Source organism: Accipiter gentilis, chromosome Z (genome assembly GCF_929443795.1).
Source record: "Accipiter gentilis chromosome Z, bAccGen1.1, whole genome shotgun sequence".
In the NCBI taxonomy this organism is placed as follows: domain Eukaryota; kingdom Metazoa; phylum Chordata; class Aves; order Accipitriformes; family Accipitridae; genus Astur; species Astur gentilis.
In genome coordinates, this window is record NC_064919.1 from 1,440,831 (window position 1) to 1,463,484 (window position 22,654).

Here is a 22,654-nt window from a genome sequence, read left to right on the forward strand (position 1 = left end):
AAAGGAAAAAAAATGACAATAAAAATTACTTTGGACTTTACTTCAAAGATTCAATTTGTTTTCCCAGTTGAGGTTTTTGGATTCTTTTTGTAGCCTCACTGAACGCGGTAGAAAACTTAGCATTTCTCTGAATTTAAAAGAAAAAGAAAATATTTGTTTGGAAAACATACGATTTTAAAAAAAAATTTAAATCCAGGGCTCTTTTTTAACTGAAGGATTTTGTCAAAATTGTCACAAATTTGCAAAAGTATGTTAGTGAAAACTACTCTTTTGTGTGAAAGCAAGTTTTAACTGAAAGGAGTTTCCCAGCTCCCCCATTCATGGAGAAAACTTGCAAGGGAGTGAGTTTTGTCAGTCACAGAGGCTGCAGCTTTGCAGACAGGGCTGCAGACCTCTCTCTCTCTCTCTCGCCCTGAGCCACTACGACAGTTTGGTGATGAGAGGCATATGTGCTTCACCAAGGGGGAAATACACTGTTGCTCTCCACAGAGAGGCCAGACCATTTTCCTTCTTTTCTAAGATCTCTTACACTTGTTTGTCACTCTGAGTTTATGTGGGATGCTGCCCAGGGCTGCTAGATCATGAAGCGATCTCTCGGGCGATGCTGGCAAACAGTGTGAAGCGACTTCTCCTGCTGTCCTTTGGTTTATATCTGCCTCCAGCCCAGGTGATGCCTGACCCTATTGCATGCGTGACTTTTGTGTAATAGAGTTCAAGGTGGCATTTGCGTAGCTTGCTGTCTCCCAGTGTTAGTCGGCGATATGCAGGCTGCTTGGGTTTGTTTGTGTGGTGTTTAGCCCTGTTCCCCATGCAGTCAAGCATATCTTAGCTACCAGGGTAATGATTGTTATTGGAATTCACTGAAGAAATTTATGATCCATGTGATTACTTCCACAAAAGAAAACGATTGAAAACAAATAAAAGTCATGAGAATGTTAATTTTAAAAAGTTACAGGAAGGTTCTTTGCCACAAGGGAAAGGTAGAGGCACCTCTAGCCCCTGCTGGGAGGTCGGGCTGGAAGGGAAGAGGGGTTCATCTGCAGGAGCCCAACTTAGGTACAAGTACAGCAGAATGTTTTTAAACTTACCCAGGACCCCAATGAGGAAAGGGCAAGGTGTTGCTGTTCCTGACCAGACTAATATTTGTCCCACAACCTTCTGTTCTTGACCCTTATGCAGTTGCATTTATTGAACAACATTTCTCCTGGCTTGTTTTGATTTTCTGCCAGATAGAAGGGCTAAATAAGACACTGTCCTAAAACTGGAGCTTGAATAGCAAAAAGACCCACCTAATGGGGACTGGTGGAGAAAAAGAGTGGCTGGGATGAGTCCAGCAGGAGGGGTGGCACAGCCGCGGGGTTGTGGTCACTCTCCCCATCGGGTGCCAGCGGCTCTTGCCGGCACTTGCTGGGAGCTGTGGTGTGGTGGTCGCAGGGAGGAAGGCATGCTGTATCACCTGCGCGTTGCATCATCTGCGTGTTGTATTTATTACCTGCAGCCATCCTACATATACAAGCATTCACTCCTGCGGTCCAGATGGCTTCTCCCCATCCCAAATGTGTGTTCAAAAACCTGATAACCTGAGAAAACACAGTGAAAAGTGTCGAAACATGTGTCCGCCTTCACATAGCTGGCTCTGGCTGAGCTGTACTGGCTCTGGAGCTTCTGAATCATGGGGTCTTCTGTGATTCTAGGGACAGCAGCAACATGTTGAACTTGGAAGTGACATATAAAACTTCTTTGTTGGGTATTTGTTCAAATTTTGCGTTTCAGTCCAAACGTACCAGCAGCTGGGTAACAAGCGTGTTCCGTGTTTGACTAGGCTGCTGGTTTCAGGCAAGTGCCACATGGTCCTGAAAAGACAAGGCTAAAGGACACATTCATTACTGCTGTGCTACCTAATGGGACCACAGCCGGGTGCTCTGCGGGGTGAACTGCAGTAGTGCAGTGATGGTCAGGCTTTCTCCGTCCTGGGAGATTTCAACACCTTGGCTGGACATGGCCTGTGTCAAATCTTGGACCTGCTTTGAGCCTTTCAGCTCCGCCTCTGCCTTTCAGCAGGGGAGGAAGGTTTTCAGCACCCTCCTGCCCCGAGTCCAGCACCGGTGCACAGAGGTACCCGCATCCTCTGCAGGGCCAGTTGTCTAAAGCCATGGCAGTTTGAAAGACACCATGAAATCTCTTTCTTCATCTCTAGGTTCTTGAGAGTTTTAAGCTCACACTTTTCAGTTTCTCTGCACATCAGAAAGGAAACTTGCAGGAGGCTTACCTTAAAACCAAACAGACTGGTAAACATGAGATGATAATCCCCAGAGAAAACGCCGCAGAACGGACAATGCGGTGCTGCAGAACGGATAACGCCGTTTTTGCCTGCAGCAGAGGGTCGATCGCCACCATCAGACTGTTTGCAGCCAGCCCTGGGGCTCACGCCATGCGCAAGGGGACTGTGCCTCTGTCCCGCCGTCTCAGGGTGAGGTGCATCCCCCAGGGCTTGCTGCTGCCTTGTAGCAGCAGTGTTACTGGGAATCCTTCTTGCCTCCTCCCCTGCACCTTCCCCTCTGGGGGTGACGGAAGGGTCTGACCCCTCTTGGGCTACAGCTGCATAAAGCATCATGGTAGTGTGGAGTCAGGTCTGCAGCGAGAGGTGGGCTAACTCTGGCAGAAGCCCTTGGTTTGATGTCTTTGTGTCTCGGCGATGTGAGAATTATTGAGGAGGGGGCTTACCATTTCACGTGAAGGAGGGATGGGTCCGATGGCCACCCTTTGCTCGCGGCGCGGGCAGGCACCGTGCACACATGTGCAACACACTGCATGTGTGCGCGTCCCCGGGTAGCTGATTCGTTGTGTTTTTGAATGGGGCGAGCTCTGGCCGCTAAGCAGTGCTGTCAAGAAGTGTAGCTGATGGACCTTGGAATATCTGGTGGAAACCACGAGGCATTCATGCGGCGTTCATTCATCTAGCTTAGTTTCAGTTATGGCTGGACCATTTGTCTGCCCAAGTGCTATGATGGTAGTAGCAGGGCTTGAGACTTTCTCCCCCACTTCTCCTTTTCCCCTCCCGTCTCTTGTATTCCTTTTCTCTCATTTTCCTTCCTGCCCCCCTTCTCTGTCTTTTTTTTTTTTTTTTTTCCCCTGCAAGGCTGATGGATATGCAGAGTATGTTAAGAAGCAAGCAATACTGTCACTGAGCTGATGGTGCTCAGTGACTCCTCGAGCTCCTGGCTGGTCTGTACTGCAGGAGCTTGACACCCTGACCACTGAGGCATAAAAAACAGAGAATTGGAAGCCTCAGCCTGACAGGCACCGGAGCATCCCCCAGAGAGGGTCCACGATGTGTGTCTGTGTGTGAGTGTGGGGAGGAGGGCAGTGGGGATGGTGGGGGAGGAGAGCAAGGCAGGAGAGGATGAAACAATGAAATGTCAGCCCGTACCCACCCGCAGCCCTGCTGCAGCGCTGATGAGCATTTAGAAAGCGCTGCCGCCTGCTCAGCGGCATGCACGGCGTTGGTGCGGGACGGACCGGGTCTGTGCAGCCTCAGGAGGATGGGAGAGGGGAGCGGCGGGTGAGAAAGGGAGGGAGGGAGAGCGGTGGGACAGCTGAAAATGAGGGGTTGTCCTGCCCTCGGATGGCTACACGTGCCCTCCCTCAGGGCGCAGCTCTCGCAGGCGTGCGGCAGACCACCAAGGGCTTTGTTTGAAGCCTGGGGTGCTGCTGGTGCATGGAGGAGCTGGGGAGGCTTCTCTACACACCCTGTGCGAACAGTCCGCCGTGGGGATCAGGGTCTGTCCTGCTGTCCTGACCACCCTGTCCCTCTGTCCACGCACTGCACAGCTCCAGAGGAGGATGTGGCAGCGATGCTCGCTCCCCTTGGCTTTTGCGTGTCGTCTTGGTCAGGCAGCACAACTGTTGTGTGCAACTAAAATAGGGCTAAATCTCTACATTTCTTGCTGCCCTGTGGAAAGGGGGAAATGGAGCTACGGGGGAAGGCGGTGTGCGAGCCTCTCCCCACAGAAGAGGCACCCACGAGATGAAGCGATTTTTGTGCAGCACACACTGGAAGGAGGACCTGGCCATGAGCCTTCAAGGACTGGGAAAGTTCATATCACTCACCCGTGAAGTTACCAGCCAGTTTGCTGCCCACGTGCTTTGCAGGCTTGGGTGAACACCATTAGGGCAGAGCTGGGTCAGAGGCTTGCTGGAAACTGAGGGGCTTTGGGAACAGGAGGCAAGCAGGGAGGGCTCTGGCTGAGCAGACGGCCTCGGCTTGCAGCACTGAGGAGGCAGAAGAAGGGACCAGACAGGAGCTGCTGTGTCCTGCAGGAGGGAGCTTGCTCCCTGGCTGGCAGAAGGCAATGGAGATGCCTTTGCCAGTGGCCCTGGTACCTTGGGTGGCTCCTGACATCTCTTCTGGCTTTGCCGTCCTCACCATGCCTCAATCTTTTAGAGTGAGCACTGTGGCAGAGGTAACCTTCAGGTACTGAAGTCATCTATCATCCATAAGGATAGGGAACAGAGAGGAAATGTCGATATGATGTACTTCACCAGGAAGAAAGGTTTGGAAACAGTTCCATTTTCCATGGCTCATGGTGAATTAATGCCATTCCTTAGAGGCAGTAATGAAAACCTGCTCTGGGCTTGTGAAGAAATGTGGTCAACACAGCAAGGCATGCTGAGCGTGGGAGCGCTCGCTGCTGCTGGCTTCAGACCTCGTCTCGTTGCCTTGTCCATGGATGCTTGGTCGGTGGGGGAAAGAGCAGGTCGAGGCTGGTGGGTGCAGTCCTATGGGTCTGAAGGGCTGTGAGAAACAGGGAAGGGGTTTTAACGGAGACCCCCTGGAGTGGACCAGTGATGGGCAGCTCTTGCTGTCAGCACATTCAGTGTGTTTACTGGCATCCTTTGGTGTAGGCTGAGAGGCAGGCTGTTTTTACTGAAGCAGCACCATGTGGAGACCAGGCTACCCTGGACCCAACTCCATATTTTGACACCAATCTGTGTTACTTCTGTATTGGCAGAAAATACCTTTGCAGGCGGCCGCAGCAATCGCAGCTCACCGTGGCTGGTGGCATGACCCCGCCGGTCACCGGAGCATCATCCCCTCTCCTCTGGGGCCAGTGGGTCAGCAACTTGCCTAAACCATGTCCTGAGTGAGGAGACCACTCATGGGCCAGGAGACCCAGACGTGGTTCCCTGGGCAGGTCTATGGGTCATGGGGCCAGGGGTGCTGAGCCTGGGGAGCTTGAGACGTGGTGTCAGGGGTCTGCTGCTCAGCTGGGGTAAAGGCAGCATCCCCTGGGTACGGGGTGGGGGGCTACACCAGCACCGAGGACCAGAACAGGCGAAGGTCGTGGTGAGCATCTGCTGCTGCAGCCTGGCAGCCCTCTCCTCTTGCTGAAGGAAACTAGTCTTTCTCCTGCCGTGCTGTGTTGTGCGTGCATAAATTTGTGTATGGGAGAGGGAGAAGGAGAGGAGGAACTGAGGAGGAGAGCAGGAAACTGTCATTCATGGAAAATTTCCGAATAAACCCACAGCAGTGTTGGTATTTGCATGGTGGTGGAACCGGGTGCCCTGCCCAGGGTCAGAGTCCCATGGTGCAAGGCTCTGTCCTGAAGAGCTTGCAGCTGAAGTATGAAAGAGGAGGTGACATGTGAAGAGAACAAACAGATGGGGAAAGCGGGAGCTGGTGAGGAGATAAATAGCAGTAACTCGTTGAGCCTTTTTTGTGCCTTTGTCTGGAGGGTTTCAAAGCCATCTGAAACTAATGCAAGCATCCCTCTCCTTGGGTTGCAGTGATGGATGGACGTCTGGGACCAAGACCATGTTCTCCTGGAGAGCCTGGAAGGGTACCCAGTGTCTAGAAGATTAGCTGGTTCATCTTCTCCTGCCAGCAGAGAGCCTGTCTAAGCAGCCCCGTCCTCGTATTGTGTTTCTTGCCCTGAGTGCTATAGGGCCATAGGGGCAAGGGCCAGCCCCATTAGTGTGTCCCAGAGTCCTCTCCATCCCTCCTTGCTGTCTTGCTCTGCCAGCATGGGCTGCCTGAGAAAATCCCACCAGCTCAGCAGGCCTGGGCCACAGCATGAAAAGAACGTGTAGAAGATGGCTGCACCCATTTATTTAATAATAAGCCCACCCATATTACCCTTCTTCAAAGAGGGTGGCCAGCAGTGCTTTTACTAAGGCCGCCACTAGAGCACAGCATGCACTGAACACCTTCTTTCCCCCGCAACGGTAACTGCAGTCTCAAATCAAATGATCTTTTTTTTTTTTGTCTTTTTTCTTCTTAACTTAGGGAGCGAGTTTTCTGGGAGCCCATACAGCCACCCACAATATTCAACGTACAATGACTCCTGGAGGTTTCCCAACCCTGGACTCTTGGGTAAGTTGCCATCCTCACCTCGGGGACTCAGTGCAAGCTGTGCCTTGTTTGCAGTCCGGCAGCAATCATCCACTGCTGGGGTGGCCAGGATGCGTGTCCTGGCACGGTCCTGAGTCCCCGTGCTCGGTCCCCATGTGGGACTGCAGGTCTCCAATGGGGCGCACAAATGATTTTGGTTCCCTTCACCAGCAAGAACCCCCTGCCCAAACCTGTTGTCTTCCCTTTTCTGCCCCATAAAATCCTTCCAGAGACAAGAGGTGTTGTCGGAAGGGAGGATCCTCATTTTTTTTGAGGGTAAGGAATCCTGTTCAGATAAAACTTGGGGTGCTATGGCCACATGTGAGCCCCATCACTTTGCAAGCTGTTGTTTCTTGCTTGTTAAAGGACTTTGCATTTCTCCCCAACCTCGCATTGCGTTTGCTCCCAGTTCTGTGTTTGCCCGATCCATCCCTTCTCTGCAAGGGACCGCTGTGCCCGCGCAGCCTCACTGACACCAGCACGGTCCCTACAAGCGGTGGGGGGCAGGAGCCCCGTAGCTCATGCAGGATCATGGCCCTCATGTGAAGGATAAACATAATCCATTTTACACCACTGTCAAAAGCTGGCCCACTTTGACCTTATATACATGTAGCATGCAGTAATTAGAATTTTTCCCTGCATAATTTGCATGGATGAGGTAAGTAAAATACCAATTAATTGTCATCTCTCAACACAGGAGTAGCATGCCTTAGAGATTTCCAGATTTATGGATGACAGGGCTGTTATATGTGACCTCCAGCAGCGAAATAATTTTGAATTTTTGTCATACTTTTTTCATCCAGTTTCTTTGTTTTAAGTAATTGAGTCCCCATGTAATTGAGCCACCCAGGCTGTATTCATCATGGTTCTTGTCCTTAAACAAATCCTCGGGGAGCAATAGACAGCCTCTGCCTCTCATGCCATGGTGCTGGTATAATGCTGCTATTTGCCGTGCCACATTTAAGGGTTTGTTAGCGCTTCCATCATAAATCAGCGGACAGATCTCCAGCTAATATGGATGGGCATAGCTGCACAAAGCCAGGGGAGTCCCTGCGCTTAAACCCGCAGTTTCCATGGCCACAGCCGGCAGTGCCTGCGGGATTTTGGCTTGGCCGTGTGGGGAAGCTGCTGTAGTCAGGGGGAAGAGCGTGCACCGTGCTTTCTTCATTTCTAATTTTCCAACTCCTTCGGAAGCAGGAGAGCTGCTTTAGCAAAGGTCTGCTGCATGGACAGGCCTGGGAAGCCAGGTTTTGGGTGTCTTTTTAAATTTTGCTTGCAAACCAGTAAAGAAACTGGCATGGTATTAAAAATAAATGAAAAACCCAGCCCCAACCCTGCCCCGTGCCGTGGAGAGAGGGTTTTTGGTGAGACTCCTGGGCTGCTCAGTGTGGGTGCACACCTCCACAGGGGAGGACGTACACACCAGAGCCACACTGGAGCCGCACTGGAGCTGCACCAGCGCCGCACCGGAGCTGGTCCAGATCCACGCTGAAAGCCATCCTGGAGCTCCATGCTGCTCCGCAGGGATTGACAGTGGCCCTGGCAGCAGCAGGTTGTGCCCACGACCTCCTTGGCTCTTCGTTTGGGAGGACGGGCTCGTGTATGCTCCGAGCGTGCTGGCCGCGGTGCAGGGCAGGGTACGTCCCCATGGTGCCCCAAAGCTGGTGGAGGCAGGCAGGTCTGGCTCAGAAGAAGACTTTAAAACAGAGGCTGGTCAGGAGCCAGCTGCTTGCTGCCAGGACGTCTTTTGCCTGTGTCACTCCCTTTTTTCACTGTTCTTCCTCTTTTTCTTGTTTCCTTTTTGGATGATACATTTTGGGGGCAAATTCCGTTTCATCTTTGACTGTGTTGGAGGTGTGCTGTATGAAAGGATGGCGTGCTCCCTGCGGCAAGGCTCATGTCTCAGACTGGTGAGGATTTCTACAGCAGCACTGACTCAGCAGCATGCTATGAACATGTGTTTAAATGGGGCAAGGACAAAAAGATTTGGATGCTACCATTTTCCTTCAGAAACTGCAGCTTTATTGAAATGGAAATGTTTCACAGTGTAATGACAACTATGCTGCCATTTTTTGCTAGTGAGAGTTGTTAAAATGTATAATCTCGGCTTCCTTGGTTTTTATCCTCTTCAAAATACTTTGTTTCGGTATTTTCAAAATCTTATGTTCCAGTAAACACAGACTCAGTCACTGCTCAGATAACTTTATATTGCTTTGAGTGTGCAATGACACACTGATTTGGAGGTATGAGACTGGAAGTTTTGATGCGTGAAAAAAGAATAAGAAATTGGAATTTTTGCTCTGCAGCAAGTCCTAAGGATGAAGTTACCATTCCAGTTCAGCCTCATCACAAGACGGGAAATGCTGGACTTGCCTGGATGGGGAATCCCCTTGTCTGACCTCTGGTAGTTTCAAAATGCCTGTTCTGCTCTGTTCCTGTCATTGCTGCAGGAATTGCGGAGCTGGTTGATTGCTGGTGTAGCCTGTACCTCCCTGTGCTGCTCGAATGCCCCACGGGCACCATGTAGGAGATGGGCACTGAGGTCTCAGTGAGCTGAACTTTTGGATTCCCTTTCCTTTCAAGCATCTCTGTCAGAAGAGCCCCCAAAGCAAAATGGTGTTCGGTTTGGAAAGGCACTTATTAGAAGTCGACATCATACGGCACAGGGCATTTGCAAAGGTCCATGACTCAACACCGAGGTGGGGAAGCCCAGCCTTCGTGCCTGTGGTACACGCTGCTGGAGGGCAAGGCCAGTGAGCTGGTGCTCCAAGAGACACTGCACCGTCTCTTGTTCCCTGCAGAGATCCTGCTTATCCACAGCTCTGCCTTTGTCCCTTGGAGCCTGGTTTTGCACTCCCTTCTCCCTAGGTGTGCACTAACCCCACTGGTAACTCGGGGCAAGTAGCAATCCGTGGCAGAGCCTTAAAATCCTGCTCCAAGTCTCCTTGCACACCAGGAGGGCTTTTTGTGATGAGCCTGAGCACCCACAGTGGAGAGGAGGTCAATTTAAACTATATCCAGGATGCTTCCACTCTTCTCAGGAGTATACGTGAGTGCGTTTAGTAATTCTCTCCTGAGAGCAAGCGCTGGCAGTATCAGCCTCAAAGCAGAAACCTTGACAAAATTAATCAGGACTGGTACATGGCCTGACACAGTTTGTTTTACTAAGACCTGCTCCCTTCACTGAGATGAAAGTGTAATACTGTAAGCACTTAACAGCACCTACGTTCAATTAATTCCCTGTACTGGCAAGGAAGAATTGCACTGCAGCAATCACACCAGGCTGAGACCTGTGAAAGAGGAGCTAAAAGGAGAGATGCTGTGATTTGCAAGTGGCAGGAATAAAGAATACTTGGGATGAAAAATTATTTTGTGGTGAATTAAAGAAAATAGGAACAGAAAGAGATGAGAACAGTGAAAAGGCTTTGGTCTCAAGTCCCTGGTCCTTGTCCTGTGAGTGTGGAGCAGCAGTGAGAGGAGTGAGACAGGGTCTCCATGGGAAGGCAGGACCATGCTCTTGGTGTGCAGGTGATGGTGGTCAGCAGAGGACTGGCTGCTCCACATCACCCCTGTGCCTGCTCTGCCCTTGCTCTGGTGCTCTCCACTCCTCGGCACCAGGCAACCCACCCGCCTCTGTCCCAGCTGGTGTGGGAACTGATGGGTGACCAAACTCCCTCCTCTCTGGGGCAGTCCCAAATGCTGTGCCCCATAGGTCTTGTGGAAGGGGAGACAACCGAGCTGCAGCCCTCCAGAGTGGTCAAAAGAATTAGGGGGAGAAGAGATGCTGATGGTGGTCTGTGGCATCTTCTTGCTCTCTCGTCCTGTCTTCAGCCCTGGTGGTACCCACACCGAGCTCTGCGGCAGGGGCATGACAGCTTTTGCTGCGTGGGGTGGCTCAGTCCTGCCCTGACTGTGGCCGGAGTGAGGACAGACCCTGAGTTTTTCCAGAGGGATGTGCTGGCAAGAGGATGCAAACCCTGGCTGCTCCTGTGGCATCTGTCTCGGTGGCTGTAGCAAGGGGTCCCCATCTCAAAGCCAGAAGAGGAGGTGGAGAAAGGGGCATCTTTTTTTCATTATTTTTTTTTTTTCCCCCCCGCTATGCTGTGAATGACCTGCAATTGGTACGGTACAGTACAGGGATGCACGAGCACACGGGGAAGCAAGCACGTGCACGCCTGGGGCTCGGTCCATCACTCTCAGCGCGTCCTGGCACGCGCCAGCCTAGAGTCAGTTCAACGCACGCGCGCTGGGAGCGGATAACAGCAACGCCGTCTAATGAAGAGAAACGATTCAATTTCGTGCTGGCTTGTTGCAATAACTTCTTTACCGTTTTTGCTCGCCGCATCCGGCTTGACGCTGCTCGCGGCAGGTTTTGTTTGACGCGGTGTCCCCGCTCCTGCCGGGATGCGGTCCCTGCGCGCTGGCTCGGAGGGTTTACCTGCATCGTTGCGGTGCTGCGGCTACCGGTGCTGGCGTGGGCAGTTGTGCGAGGGCAGGGCTTGGAGACGGTGAATTAGGATTAGATTCAGTTCTTCTGTGGGCTTCTGTGAAAAGATTTGAGAACAAGTAGGTGCCAGAAATGACTGTGTCAAGAAATAAATTGATGGTAGTATGAATTAGAAAGAAAAAACGACAGAAGGACAGACAAGTCTGTTCTGGATGGGGGCACGGTGACAGGGAGGAAGAGTGAATGCTTTGTGATGTGATATTTTCATTTTTCACTTTAAATACAAGCTTTTTTGATTTTGCTGCTGAAAGGCAAATTGGAAAAATCAAACTTGAGGGAAGTGTAAGGCTTTTGGAAAGCATGAGAGAAATATTAGGCTTTGGTAGCTGCACTGAGTCAGAACAGCGGTGGAGGAAGAAGGAGGGCGAGAGTGAAGGCCCTGACTCCCAAAAGACCCCCTTTACCCCCAGACTTTGGGAAGCACTGCATCTGGCTCTGGTGGGACCCACGCGTTGCTCCGTAGATCAGGGTGAAATTGTTTGGTGCCGCTGGATCCCTTCCCTGGATTTTCCATCCCTCTGCCTGAGCTCACCCTCTGGGTGAGCTGCCGTGGCCAGTGCTAGTGCTGGCAAGGACCAGGGTCTCCACTGGTGGTCACACGTGGGAGCTGGGCACCACCACCCACTGCTCCCCATCGACCTCCTGGTGCTGGAGTGGGTGAGGACAGCAATTCCACCCAGCTCTGTGCGGGCCTGCAAGATGTTTTGCCCCGAGGGGCTGCCTGCCCCGCGGTGGGAGATGATCCCCGAGGACTCCTGGACAGCCGGAGTGGCCGTGAAGGGACATGGACGGACAAACTTGGCACCCCCAAGAGTGCGGCCCCCAGTTCACTGGCTACAGAGAACGTCCCCAAAACACCAGCTAGACAGGGCATGCACATTTCAAAGTCTGGTGAGCTGTTCAGTTTGCCTTGGCTCATTCAAGACTGCCTCATTTGGCCAGGGAAGTCTTCCGTGTTTTTAATTGCTTGTGTTTGGCTGGCATACACAATATACAGCCGTTTATTTTAGGCTACCCCTGAGAACAGCGTTCGCTGTCCTTGTGAATCTTTCCAGTATTCTTCTCCATGAGATATGGTTCCTGAGACTGGGGCTTGTTAACCTGATATCAGTTATCTGGAAGAGGAGCATCCATCCAGCCCGGGACAGCGGTTGTGGTGCCCTCAGCCGATAACGCAAGGCTGTCAGCTCTGCACTTATGCAAGTGTAAATGCAATGATGACCCTCTGAAGGGATGTGCTTTGCCTCCATTGATTACGGCTTAAAATACTTACCTTTTGGTTAATAAACCTAGGTGAGATGGGCTCCTGCCTAAAAGTTCTGCAAACATCTTTGGAAATAATGCTTAGCCTGGCCAGTGATTTCACTGACTGGCTTGAATTACTCTCGTGTATGGTAAAGACTACCCTGCTAGACAGCTGGGACCACAGTCCTGAAGCTTGGTTTATCATCTTTAGCCCAGCCCTTTGCAGTGGATTTACCTGATATTTAAGTTGGGATATCTGGGGTGCTGAGCATGGTGCTGAGGACAATGCAGACTCCTGCCGCATACAAGCTCCCGTGCTGCCGCAGCAATGACTGATGCAGATGCCACGTTCCCGTAGCCAAACCCCATTGTTTCTGACCCATTGGGGCTGCAGCAGCAGAGCATCACATGCTGCGGTAGGACTCTGATCACGAGAAAGAAGCTTCTTCTCCATCGCTGTGCCAAGGAGCGCATTGCACGTACTGTGCAATCGCAGGTGTTGGCTGAGCTGTTTTTCAGACGCGTTGGCTTGTGCTCCCTTGGAAAGGAGTGGCAGGAGGCTGACGATGAAGCCTGAGCCATTTTCCTGATGTGACACTCAGGACGAAAGCAGCCTAGAAGAAACAGGTGGGCTTGCCTGTGAGATGGATCCTGGCGGATCCACAACAGCAAGGTAGGGTGGAAGAGCCCATCCTTTCAGGAGGTGTTTCAGTTGGTGGGGCTGTCTTCTTGGAATGTCCTCTTGGGCAGCATGGCTTATTTCACCAGCCCTGGAAACCGCTCCAGGCAGCTCACCAAGGCTGGTTTGGGGAGAAGGTGGAGTAAGCCCTCCATGTTGCAATTATACCTCCATCTTGGACTGATGATTAACAGTAAATGTCTGTGGGCTTCCCTGTAGAGGCTGGTGACTCAATTCTTACTCTGTGCTTTGGCTTTTGAACCAGCAGCCCTCGAGTAATCACTCAGGTCATTTCGGGGTGAACAGCAAAGCCTTCAGCGGAGGCTGTGGAAGAGGAGGAGAGGCCAGGAGGTTCTCCATCCTCCCAGGTGGAGGTTCCTTGGCTCAGCAGAGAGCAGGCGACCAGCAGCACAGGGCATGCCAGCTGGGTTCTCCTTCCTCCTCCAGAATGTGTGCCGGGCCCGTGGTGGTGGAATAGCCAGGGCACAGCCATGCTCAGCCCGTGCCCAGGCGATGAGCAGCCGTTGGACCTGCTGGAGCGAGGTTTGCTTGAGTCTGGGGTGGGAAGCGAGTGGCCAAAAATGCACTTTTGGCTTTGCAGCCATGGATGATTTGCTGAGGGGTCCACAGGCCCCACTGAGTTCTGGTGGCACCACCTTCTCCTGGCCCGCTCCTCTGCCTCTCTGAAGCTGCAGAAGTTACCCCTTCTGTGACAAGTCATGTCCCCAGCCGTGAAGACCCTTGATGGCGTCTGCCGGGCTGCTACCCCCAGTAGGGTAAAGGCAGGGGGTTCAGGATGGCTGGCAGCTCTTGGATGGGGTCACTTGTGAGACCAGACCCTACAGCCCAACCTGCTCCAGAGCTGTTCCTCGCTTTGGCTCTTTGTCGCTCATCCAAACCTGCCTGGGGGTCTCAGATGCACGTGTCCAAGTGCGAGTCCTTCCAAGGGGCTTCTTCCACACTGCAGCATGCCCTGCATCTCATGCGTGTGAAACTGCTGGTGACTTGGAGACCAAACTGGTAGCACCTTGAAAAATGTTTTGCCTGATTTCTTTTCTTACACTGAATCAGAGTTGGTTTTGTCTCCGGTGCACTTGGAAGGTATTTAATAGCTGGTGCTGTCTGGATGGATTGGTGTCTCTCTGGGTGCATCTGAAGTCAAAGACTCTCCCTCATCCAAGCAAATGGTCCAGGCTCTAGGTGGTCCTTTGGTGACCACCCAATCTACCAGCACTTAGCCTGCAAGGCAGAAAAGTCATTGCCGATATTTTTCAGGCCTTGTCTTGGTAGATGAGTGCCTCAGCACTCATCGATCTACAAAGCTTTAAGCCTCGCCTGCATAGTTCATTCAGGTGTGTAACACATGTACTCAGTCAAAAAACAGACCATAAATTTGATCAGTTTGAGGCTTAAGTGTACATTGCAAAAGCTGTGATATGGAGTATCACATACTTCGTTGGATGAGGCATTATTTGCTGGAGGTAGTTGTATACTGCTTTTGGAGTTCAAATTTGTTACCAAGTGAAAGTCACCAGTATTTTCTGAAGACAATTCCTCCCTTCAGCAAATGTATTTGATGCCAAAGGACCTTCCCTGGCCAGGCAGAGGCCAGCACAGTGTTGTGGACACGAAGCAGATCTGGTTGCACAAACTTGGTGTTTATTTCTGGAGCTCCAAGGTCACTGCCAGACCTAAGCAAAATCCAGGGGGTTATTCCCTGATAGAAGTAGTTTGAGAAAAGGAGGAATTGTTGAGTCGAGTGAAGTATGTTGAATGCTTTGGGGTTCAACTTCCTCCTCCTCCTCCCAAAAGGAGGGGAAGAATAAATCAGAGAAGTCACGAGTGTGGTATTGTGTTGGGGCTGGAACATTTTGTTCTTCCATTCTGAAAAGCAATCCACTTTTTTGGTGAAGTAAATGAAACTAATGTTTTGAGTGGAGGAAGGGGGCGAGGTGCGCTACGGCCGGCAGAAATGCAAAGCAACGATAGCCCCGTTCTCATGCAGAATGCATGAACGCGGTTTTTATTCTAATCACCTGGCCTTCCTTGCCGTGAGCCTGAGCTCAGGCTGGAGAGCTCTCTGCCTCCCGTGCCGGCACGCCGCGAGCTGGCACCTTTCCACCTTTGTCTTCTTCACGGTTGCCTCTTCTCTCGCAGGCTCCCCGTACTACTACAGCGCTGCAGCCCGTGGGGCAGCCCCGCCAGCGGCCGCCGCTGCCTACGACCGCCACTGACGCCGGAGCCCAAGGCACCGGCGATGACTGCATGCACCGCCTGCAACAACCACGCCGAGCCACCTTGCTGCAACCACGCCAGCCACGCTGCAAGGGAAGGAGAAAGTACCTAGTAGGCACACGCTAACCGAAATTTTGCTCTTTAAGCTTGGTGAACTGATTATTGTTGTGTTCTTAAGTCTGGTCGCGTTGACTGGGTCTCAAATCAAACAAAGAAACGGGAGGAAGCGGTTCTCCTGACGCTCTGTGTGATCAAATGCGCGCAGTAGCTTCGTGTATTTTGCAGCCGGCTGGCTACTGCTTTAATCGCCTGTGGGTGCCACGGCTGTATCTGGGGATAAGGAAGAGGTGTGAGCAGCCCCCCTTGGGGCAGCTTCCTCTTGCTGCACACTGAAACAGGCTGTGAGACTCAAGGCAATTTTCCTTTTTTTCTTTTTTTTTTTTTTTTTTTTTTGGTGGCAAAGAAAAAAATCAGTCTGCTCGATTTTACACAAGCACCACTGTAAATACTTGCTTGTTTATATTACTATAAGAGTGGCTTAAGCATAAGCAGCAACATTGTACAAATGTGAACTCAAAACACATCTGAAAATGTGTTTTGAAACTGGTGCACTGATTCAAAGAATTCAGTAAGCTTTAAGCAACTTTGAACCAGGTTAACACTCCTTGTGGCTATATTTCGGGCTGATGTCATTTCTGTATAGAGCATCCTATCTGACAGTTGTGTGTGATCATGTTATATGCTGGTATCAAACACAGGAGCAACTGAAAGACATGGGCAGTTTTGTGACATTTTACTGCTTAATATTCATTTATGTTCATTTGTCATCATAATGAGCACTGAAACAAATTCTCTGGTTTCAAGCTAAGCAGCATCCAAGAAGGAATTCCTAAATAATAGTTGACACCTTATGTACATTTCAATAGGTTGTGTGCTAAAACCCAATTATGAACGCCCTGAGAGGAAGGGGGAGAAAAATACCACGGTAATGATTTTTGTTAAACGGACGTATTGAGTGGGGCATACTGAGCATGGGGGTGGCCACACGTGCTTTCCGAGGCAAACCGGAGTGGAAGGCGCTCATTTTGGGGGTCTGTGCATTTCAGTGAAGGCATTTCAAATTCAAGCCGCCATAGTCCAGACATGCATGCAGCTTCCTGGGGCTAATGAAGAGAGGAGAGTGGCTACAAACAACCCGCTAAGCGACGACACCGATCGCTGCCACTTCATGGAGCCAGGAGAACTGCTGATTTCTCCTTCCAGCCTCCCCCTGCCCCAGGCCGAGGGGCAGCCAGCCTCAGTCACGTACGGATGACGGGCATGACCCCATCCCCTCTGCCTGAGGGCAGTGGAGAAGCTCCCTGGTCCTGGTGAAGTGAAGATCTGGCCATAGCCTCCTTAATCCCAACCTGACCATCCTCATCCACTCAGAGCAGCACCGGCACTGCAGAGGGGCTCCTGTTCGTGCTTGCCTGTGTGTGACCCAAGGCTGAAGAAGGGTTGTTGGTGTTGAACCTGAGATGCGTTCCTGTGGATGAACACTCAAGTACAAATACTTGCTTCCAGCTGTACAAGCATTTCTCAGAAATGGCAGCTCCTGAATTAACGCTCTTCTCTCTCCTCCCTCCCCACCTCGTTGTTTATGCTGCATGTCTGTTGACCCGTTGAGAAGCTCCCCCTCCAACTCCAGTGGCATCTTCTCACACTATGGAAAAGCAGCCATCACTTCCAAGTTTCCAGGGAGATGTGTTCAGATCCTCAAAAGCCATGGAGGCACCCAGGTCCTACCGGCTCAATGACATTTCAGTGAGATGCTCACAGAGCCTATCAGGGATCTCGGCCAGAGTCCTTTAAACTGTGTCCCTAATCCAGAATTAAGTTTTGTGACAAACTTACCAGTGACAAAAGTCCTGCTTTTCATTTTTCAGCAATTAGTTGCTGACACACACCCGTTTTTAACTGAAGACAAATAACAGCACGGATAATTTACACGGGGAACCTTATGAAGCATTGCTTCAGTGTCGTCCCTTTCTGAGCACCCCATGATTGCTTGCACCCTGGTGACAAAGCTGCAAAGGGCATTTCTGTTGCTGGATGCTGGTCGTACGGGGACTTCACGTGAGCCCCTGGTCGAGGGGTGTGCGGTGTCTGCACCCTGAGCCCACACACCTTCTCTGTGAGCTCGGGAAGGGATGAGGCCATCCAGTGCCTTGGCTGAAGAGAAAAGAAATGAAGGTTTCACTGCAGGTGGTGAGGGTGCAGGTGATGTCTCCAGAGCAGAGGTGGGCTGAGCTACGTCGGCTACAGAGACACCACCTGCTTGCTGGCCAGGCTGGTCTAAAAGGAGTGGTTTTGTCTGCTCAGCGAGGGAACAGCAGCTCCTGTCGACAGCATGCAGGTCCTTTACCCACTCCGCATACTGCATTGCAAACACGTTTCTTTTATTTGTTTCCTCAGTGGCATGGCTTGTGTGATGTATGCTATTTCAGATAACATTGAGAAGACCAAACACAAGACTTCAGCAGATGTTAGCATGCTCAGGACGGCGGCGCTTGTAGTTGGGCTGCGGGGAAGGGGGAATATTTCCCCTGAAGGGTGCATGGATGCCACTGGATGAAGAGGTGCGAGGTCCTCAGACCTGGCTGGCCCTATGGTTTCATCAGGACTTGCTGAGGGCAGTCGTTGGCCAGAGCTACCCTGCCGGGCACAGTGGTGGGCTCCATCCTGCTGGCCGGGGGTGCAGGCAGGGACGGTGCTGGTGCATGGGCAGCATACAGGTCCTGGTCAGAGCCGTAGAGGGCAAACCCCAAATTCCCACCCTTGCATGGGCAAGGTGGGAGCCTGCGCCTGGCCCACCTCCCAAAATGTGGCAGCCATGGCTCGCTCACGTCTGCTGGGACTGCTTCCCGGCAAAAAAGGCTGGAAAGAGTTGGCCCACTGAGCATGCACACCGTACTTCTGGAAAAGACACTTCTTGACAGTACTTTCTGTTCTCGAGAATATTTTACCTGGGATTTACAAACTGGTTTCCTCAGGAAGCCTGGAATTCCTATCCGTAGTCTTCACTGGGGGAATCCTCCTTCTCCGGGAGCATCTTTGAAAGGCACCGCTGGCAGAAGGTGGTCGGTCCTCTGGGGGTGGCGGAGAGTCGCCTGCTGCTGCCCCCTCCTCTGCGGCCACTCCATTTCATGGGGAGTCACTGGGTGAGGTGGAAGCTGGAAGCAAATGACCCCTTGGGGCTGCAAGGAGGGGAGAGAGCAAGACCAGCATGGGGGTTTGGAGTGCCCTGCCTACCCTTCGCTCAGGCGGGACGCCCCTTAGCGCGGTGTATCATTACTAGACCCTTTCTGCAAGAAATCAGCCCCATAAAGTGCCTTTAGGCAGTTTCAGCACTAAACTCCATAATACGCTTGGCTAGGTGGAGGGTTTTCCAGTAGTATGCGCTGCAGCGGTAAATTCATCCAGTGCAGGCTGAGGAGTGAAATCTGAGAGATGGACAGGGAAAACGCTGCTGTAAGACTAAATCAACAGAGGCCATGAGCCAGGGTGACATGAACTGACTTGTTCAGTCAAATGCTGTGAGAGTGCGACTGTAAAGAAGATGTAAAATACTGTGGGCACTGAGTTTATTTAGCATCTGTGTCCAAAGGTTCAATTACGGAGGCTTTATCGTTAAGCAGCTCCACTGACTGCAGAGCTCAGGATGTCTTGGGACCAAAAGCTTTGTTTGTTCGCTGTCAAATCAGAAGAATGTTCCAGGCTCTGGGAGCACGGGGCCAGAGAGTGCGTGTTGATTCAGAGATGCAGAGATGTCCAAGCAGTGCTCTGATCCACGCTGGGACTGCAGGCATCAGGGCAGCCTCAGTGTTCGAGGCACTGGGGAAGGAGACAGCGAGGGAAGAAGCAGGACTGGGAAAAGGAAAAAAAAAGGAAGAAGAAACAGGCTGAGAGGTGGTTTTTGGATGAAAGCCTTCCTGACCATGGAGGTTTGGTCCGTGGAGCTCACAATAGTGAATTGCTGGGGTACCCGTCACCCCTCCTTGGGTCCCCGTGGCCGAGTCCTCTCGGAGCTGCTGTGCGAGGGCAGCACGGTGGGCTCGCTGTGCCAGATGCCGGTAGCCGCTCGCTGTCGATAAATGCTCTGCTGTGCCTGGTCTTAACTGATGGGGTTGTATTCCTTTCCTTACTTTCTTTAATTTACCTATTCTGCACGTCCTTCGGCACAGAGGAGAGAGGAAGCCACGTAACGGTGTCGCTTATTCCCAGCCACGAGTACCTATAGCTTCTAAGAGCCGTGGCCCATAGTGAAGTTAAAACTCGTGCGTCTGCCGCTGGCGGCTACACAGCTGCGACCGAGTGTGCCCCCCGATGCTGTGCACTTTCCTGCATGTGCGTGTGTGCCACCAGCACGTGCGAGGCCGCGGCCACGACAGGTAGCACAGCATCAAGCTGACCCACCCTGTGACTCTGTCCCAGCAAACGCTGGGAAAACCTGCTTTTTCTTCTAGATTCACTGAGAAAGTGACGTTAGAGGGCCAACAGCTCTTGGGTAACGTGCCCTGCAGCATCTCGCTGAGCGCGCAGGCGATGGTCCTGTATGGGCGTTATCAGGCAGAGCCGGGTCGGGCGGCTTGCACCGACACGGGTGCTGGGCGCATGTCCCGAGCCGCGGCCACCACCGCTCCACGCCGGAGGCAGAGCGCTCGCTGCCGGTGCAAGGTTGGGGATGCCGGCTGGGGAGCCCTGTTGGTGTCCCTCAGACCGAAACCCGCCCCATCGCGGGTACACATTTTCCGTAGCATGAGAAACAAAAAGGTCCGAAAGGGTCTAAACCGGTTAGTGTCGCTTTTCTGGTGGAGCTCATGAGACTTGACGTGCAAACGCTGAGCGAAAAGCACGCCGAAGAGAGGTGCCGGGTGCAGGGATTGCTCGCTTCGGCGTCGCGGCTGGCGTAGGTGTCAGCTCCGGCTTTGACCTCTGCTCGTTAGCGCTTGCGAGAGGGCTGACGCGGCAGAAGAGCTCCGGGGCAGGAGCCAGAACGAAGGGGCTTTGCGGGAGATGGCTGCGGCAGCGCAGCGTGGACGGGCGCACGTGTAGGGATGGACGCGCACGCGTGTAGGGATGGACACGCACACGTGAGCGTATGTGTAGGCACACTTGAGTTTCTCAGACCCTGGGGCTTGGACCTGAGTCCTGCGATAGGTCCTGCTGGACCCCCGTGTCCAGGGTCTCCTGCTCTGCCCTGTTGAAGTGGGACAGGAAAATGGCCTGCGGGCATTTAGACCTGCCTCTCGCTTCGCTCAGCCTCGTGTGGGAAGAAACCTTGTCCTGGTTTTTCACTTTCTAGTGGCCTTTGTACATTCTGAAATTACAGAAACTCATTTCATTGCAAATGGAATTCCTTTCCAAGAAAAAAAAAGAACGGGCTTTTTTTTTTTTCTTAGAGACAAACTACTTTGTATTAGGGACTTCTAGCATCAAAGAAATACATATCTATTGTATCCACCAAAGTCTGCAATGCCTGCATTGAAGCTTACTTCTTAAAAAAGAGAGGAACAAGAAAAAGAGAGGGAGGGAAATAAAAGCCTCCTCCCCTTGAAAAATACATACAAACAAAAAACATAACTTACAAAAAAAAAAAACTCGTAAAAATAACTGTTGAATTGCCTTTGAAAGTAGGGGATAACATCTGTTGCAAAACAGATGAAAAAATGCTTCTTAAAATGTGTATGTTTTGTATTCTTTTTTTCTAGTAGGAAAAGAACAGACTTGAAATCTTGGTGTTTTTTCCTTAGTGCTGTGTGTTGCTTTTGTGTGTTATAATATTTGAATGTAATTACAGCAGTGCCAATTTGCCAAAGATGTCGAACATTATTTTGGGGTTTTTGTTTGGGGTTTTGTTTTGGGGAGCAAAAAGGGAGGTGGGCTGGGGAGTGGGGGTGCTAAGGCATGGGTCAAAGGGAGGGGCCGTTTGAAGGTTTTTTTTCATTTATTTGGTTTTTTCAATTCTTTTTCTTGTCAATACTGAAATTTGTGATTTTATTCTAAGTTAAATGGTTGACTGCAACACTTTTTATTTTTAGATTAGTTGAAGAAACATGCAATAAGATTGGCGTAGTTCAATATCTGTGTGTCTTTTCATGAGAGTGACTGTTACTTGTGGACATTTGGTTTTATGTAACCTTTATGTGAGATAATTATTTGTAAATATTTACCATAATTTTATTGGTTCCTAAAATAAAAGTAATTTTTTTAAGTTCAAAAAGCCTGCTTTGACTCTTGTTTTCACCTTGTGTCCTGGATGCCTTGGGAAAAAAATACCCGGTGGTTGCATTTGAAATGGGATTTTGGGGGCCCTCGTGAAAAGGCACGCAGCTTTTGCAGCAGCCCTGCCACCCAGCCCCTCCGCCCTGGGAGAGGGTGTCCTCTGGCTGTGCGGGCAGAAGCGAAGGGGACTCCCAAGTGCGGCGATTTTCACCTTAGCTGTCATCTCCTTCCAAGCAAAAATCTCTTGTCCACTGTGAGACAGAAGGGAAGAGCCCAAACTTCTGCCCATGTCACCGCTGGCCACTGGCAGAGTCCGGGTTGCATCGCGGCAGGGAGGCAGTGGGCACTGGAGAGTGGGCGAGCTCTCTTCCCCCTGCCCTGGAGTCCATCCCGGCTGTGTCTTGAGATGCACGTACCCACATGTATGCGCCACTAGCTGCAGGATTAATCTCGCTAACTACTGCTACCATAAAAAGCCTCTTATTAAAAAAAGCTAATGACTGATGAATTATTTATTCTCCGTGAGTTACATATAAGTGCATCTACATTTGGATACATAGGCATACGTGGGGGTTTATTTGTGGTACTACTGATGTTTCTTCAAGCTCACCTTTGTCTCCATCTGCCATCTCATGGCAGCAGCTCGGTGCTCCTCCAAGTGCATGCATGCTCTTGGGAATGCTGTCTGGTCTGCATGACCAGAACCAAAACTCTTGTGTAGCCTTGAGTTGTGAGTAATTACTTGGATCATCATCACACGTGTCCTGCTTGTGCTGGCCAGTGCTGCTGCAGTATCCCGAACACCCAAGCACTGAGTTTGTGAAACAGTGGTAGGGGAATGCCCATTTGATTTGATGTGAGCATGTGTTTGGACTGAGCTCCCATATTCTCTGTTTTAATTTTAACAGTATTCTAGCAACTGAGGTATTGCAGATTTTAACTTAACATTAAGCAAATAATGGTGAATGTGTTCAGAACTTCTGCCCTCACCCTTTCCGAATTCCTAGTGTTTTACTAATGATGTTTGTACCAGGTCTGGCTGGGATGGAGTTAATTTTCTTCATAGCAGCCGGTATGGTGCTGTGCTCTGGGTTTGTGGCTAAAACGGTGTTGATAACACACCAATGTTTAGCTCTTGCTGAGCAGGCTTGCACAGCATCAAGGCTTTCTCTGCTTCTCCCTCAGAGAGCAGGCTCATGGTACACAAGAGGCTGGCGGAGGACACGGCTGGGACAGCAGACCCCAACTGACCAAAGAGATATCCGTACCCTACAGCATTGTGCTCAACAATAAAATGCGGGCAGGGAGGTTTTCCAAAGCAGCTGTTGCT

General features: G+C 51.3%; 1 protein-coding gene across 7 annotated transcripts in view; it reads left to right on the plus strand.

The window, feature by feature from the left end:
• PAX5 (paired box 5) overlaps window positions 1-15,056 on the plus strand; it is a 131,468-nt gene extending 116,412 nt beyond the window's left edge. For all 7 annotated transcript variants that reach the window (XM_049795809.1, XM_049795810.1, XM_049795812.1 and 4 more), the window contains 2 exons: window positions 6,287-6,373; window positions 14,980-15,056. In XM_049795809.1, coding sequence (XP_049651766.1) covers window positions 6,287-6,373; window positions 14,980-15,056 — 164 coding nt within the window. The remainder of the gene's footprint in view (window positions 1-6,286; window positions 6,374-14,979) is intronic.
• The last annotated feature ends 7,598 nt before the right edge of the window (window positions 15,057-22,654 follow it).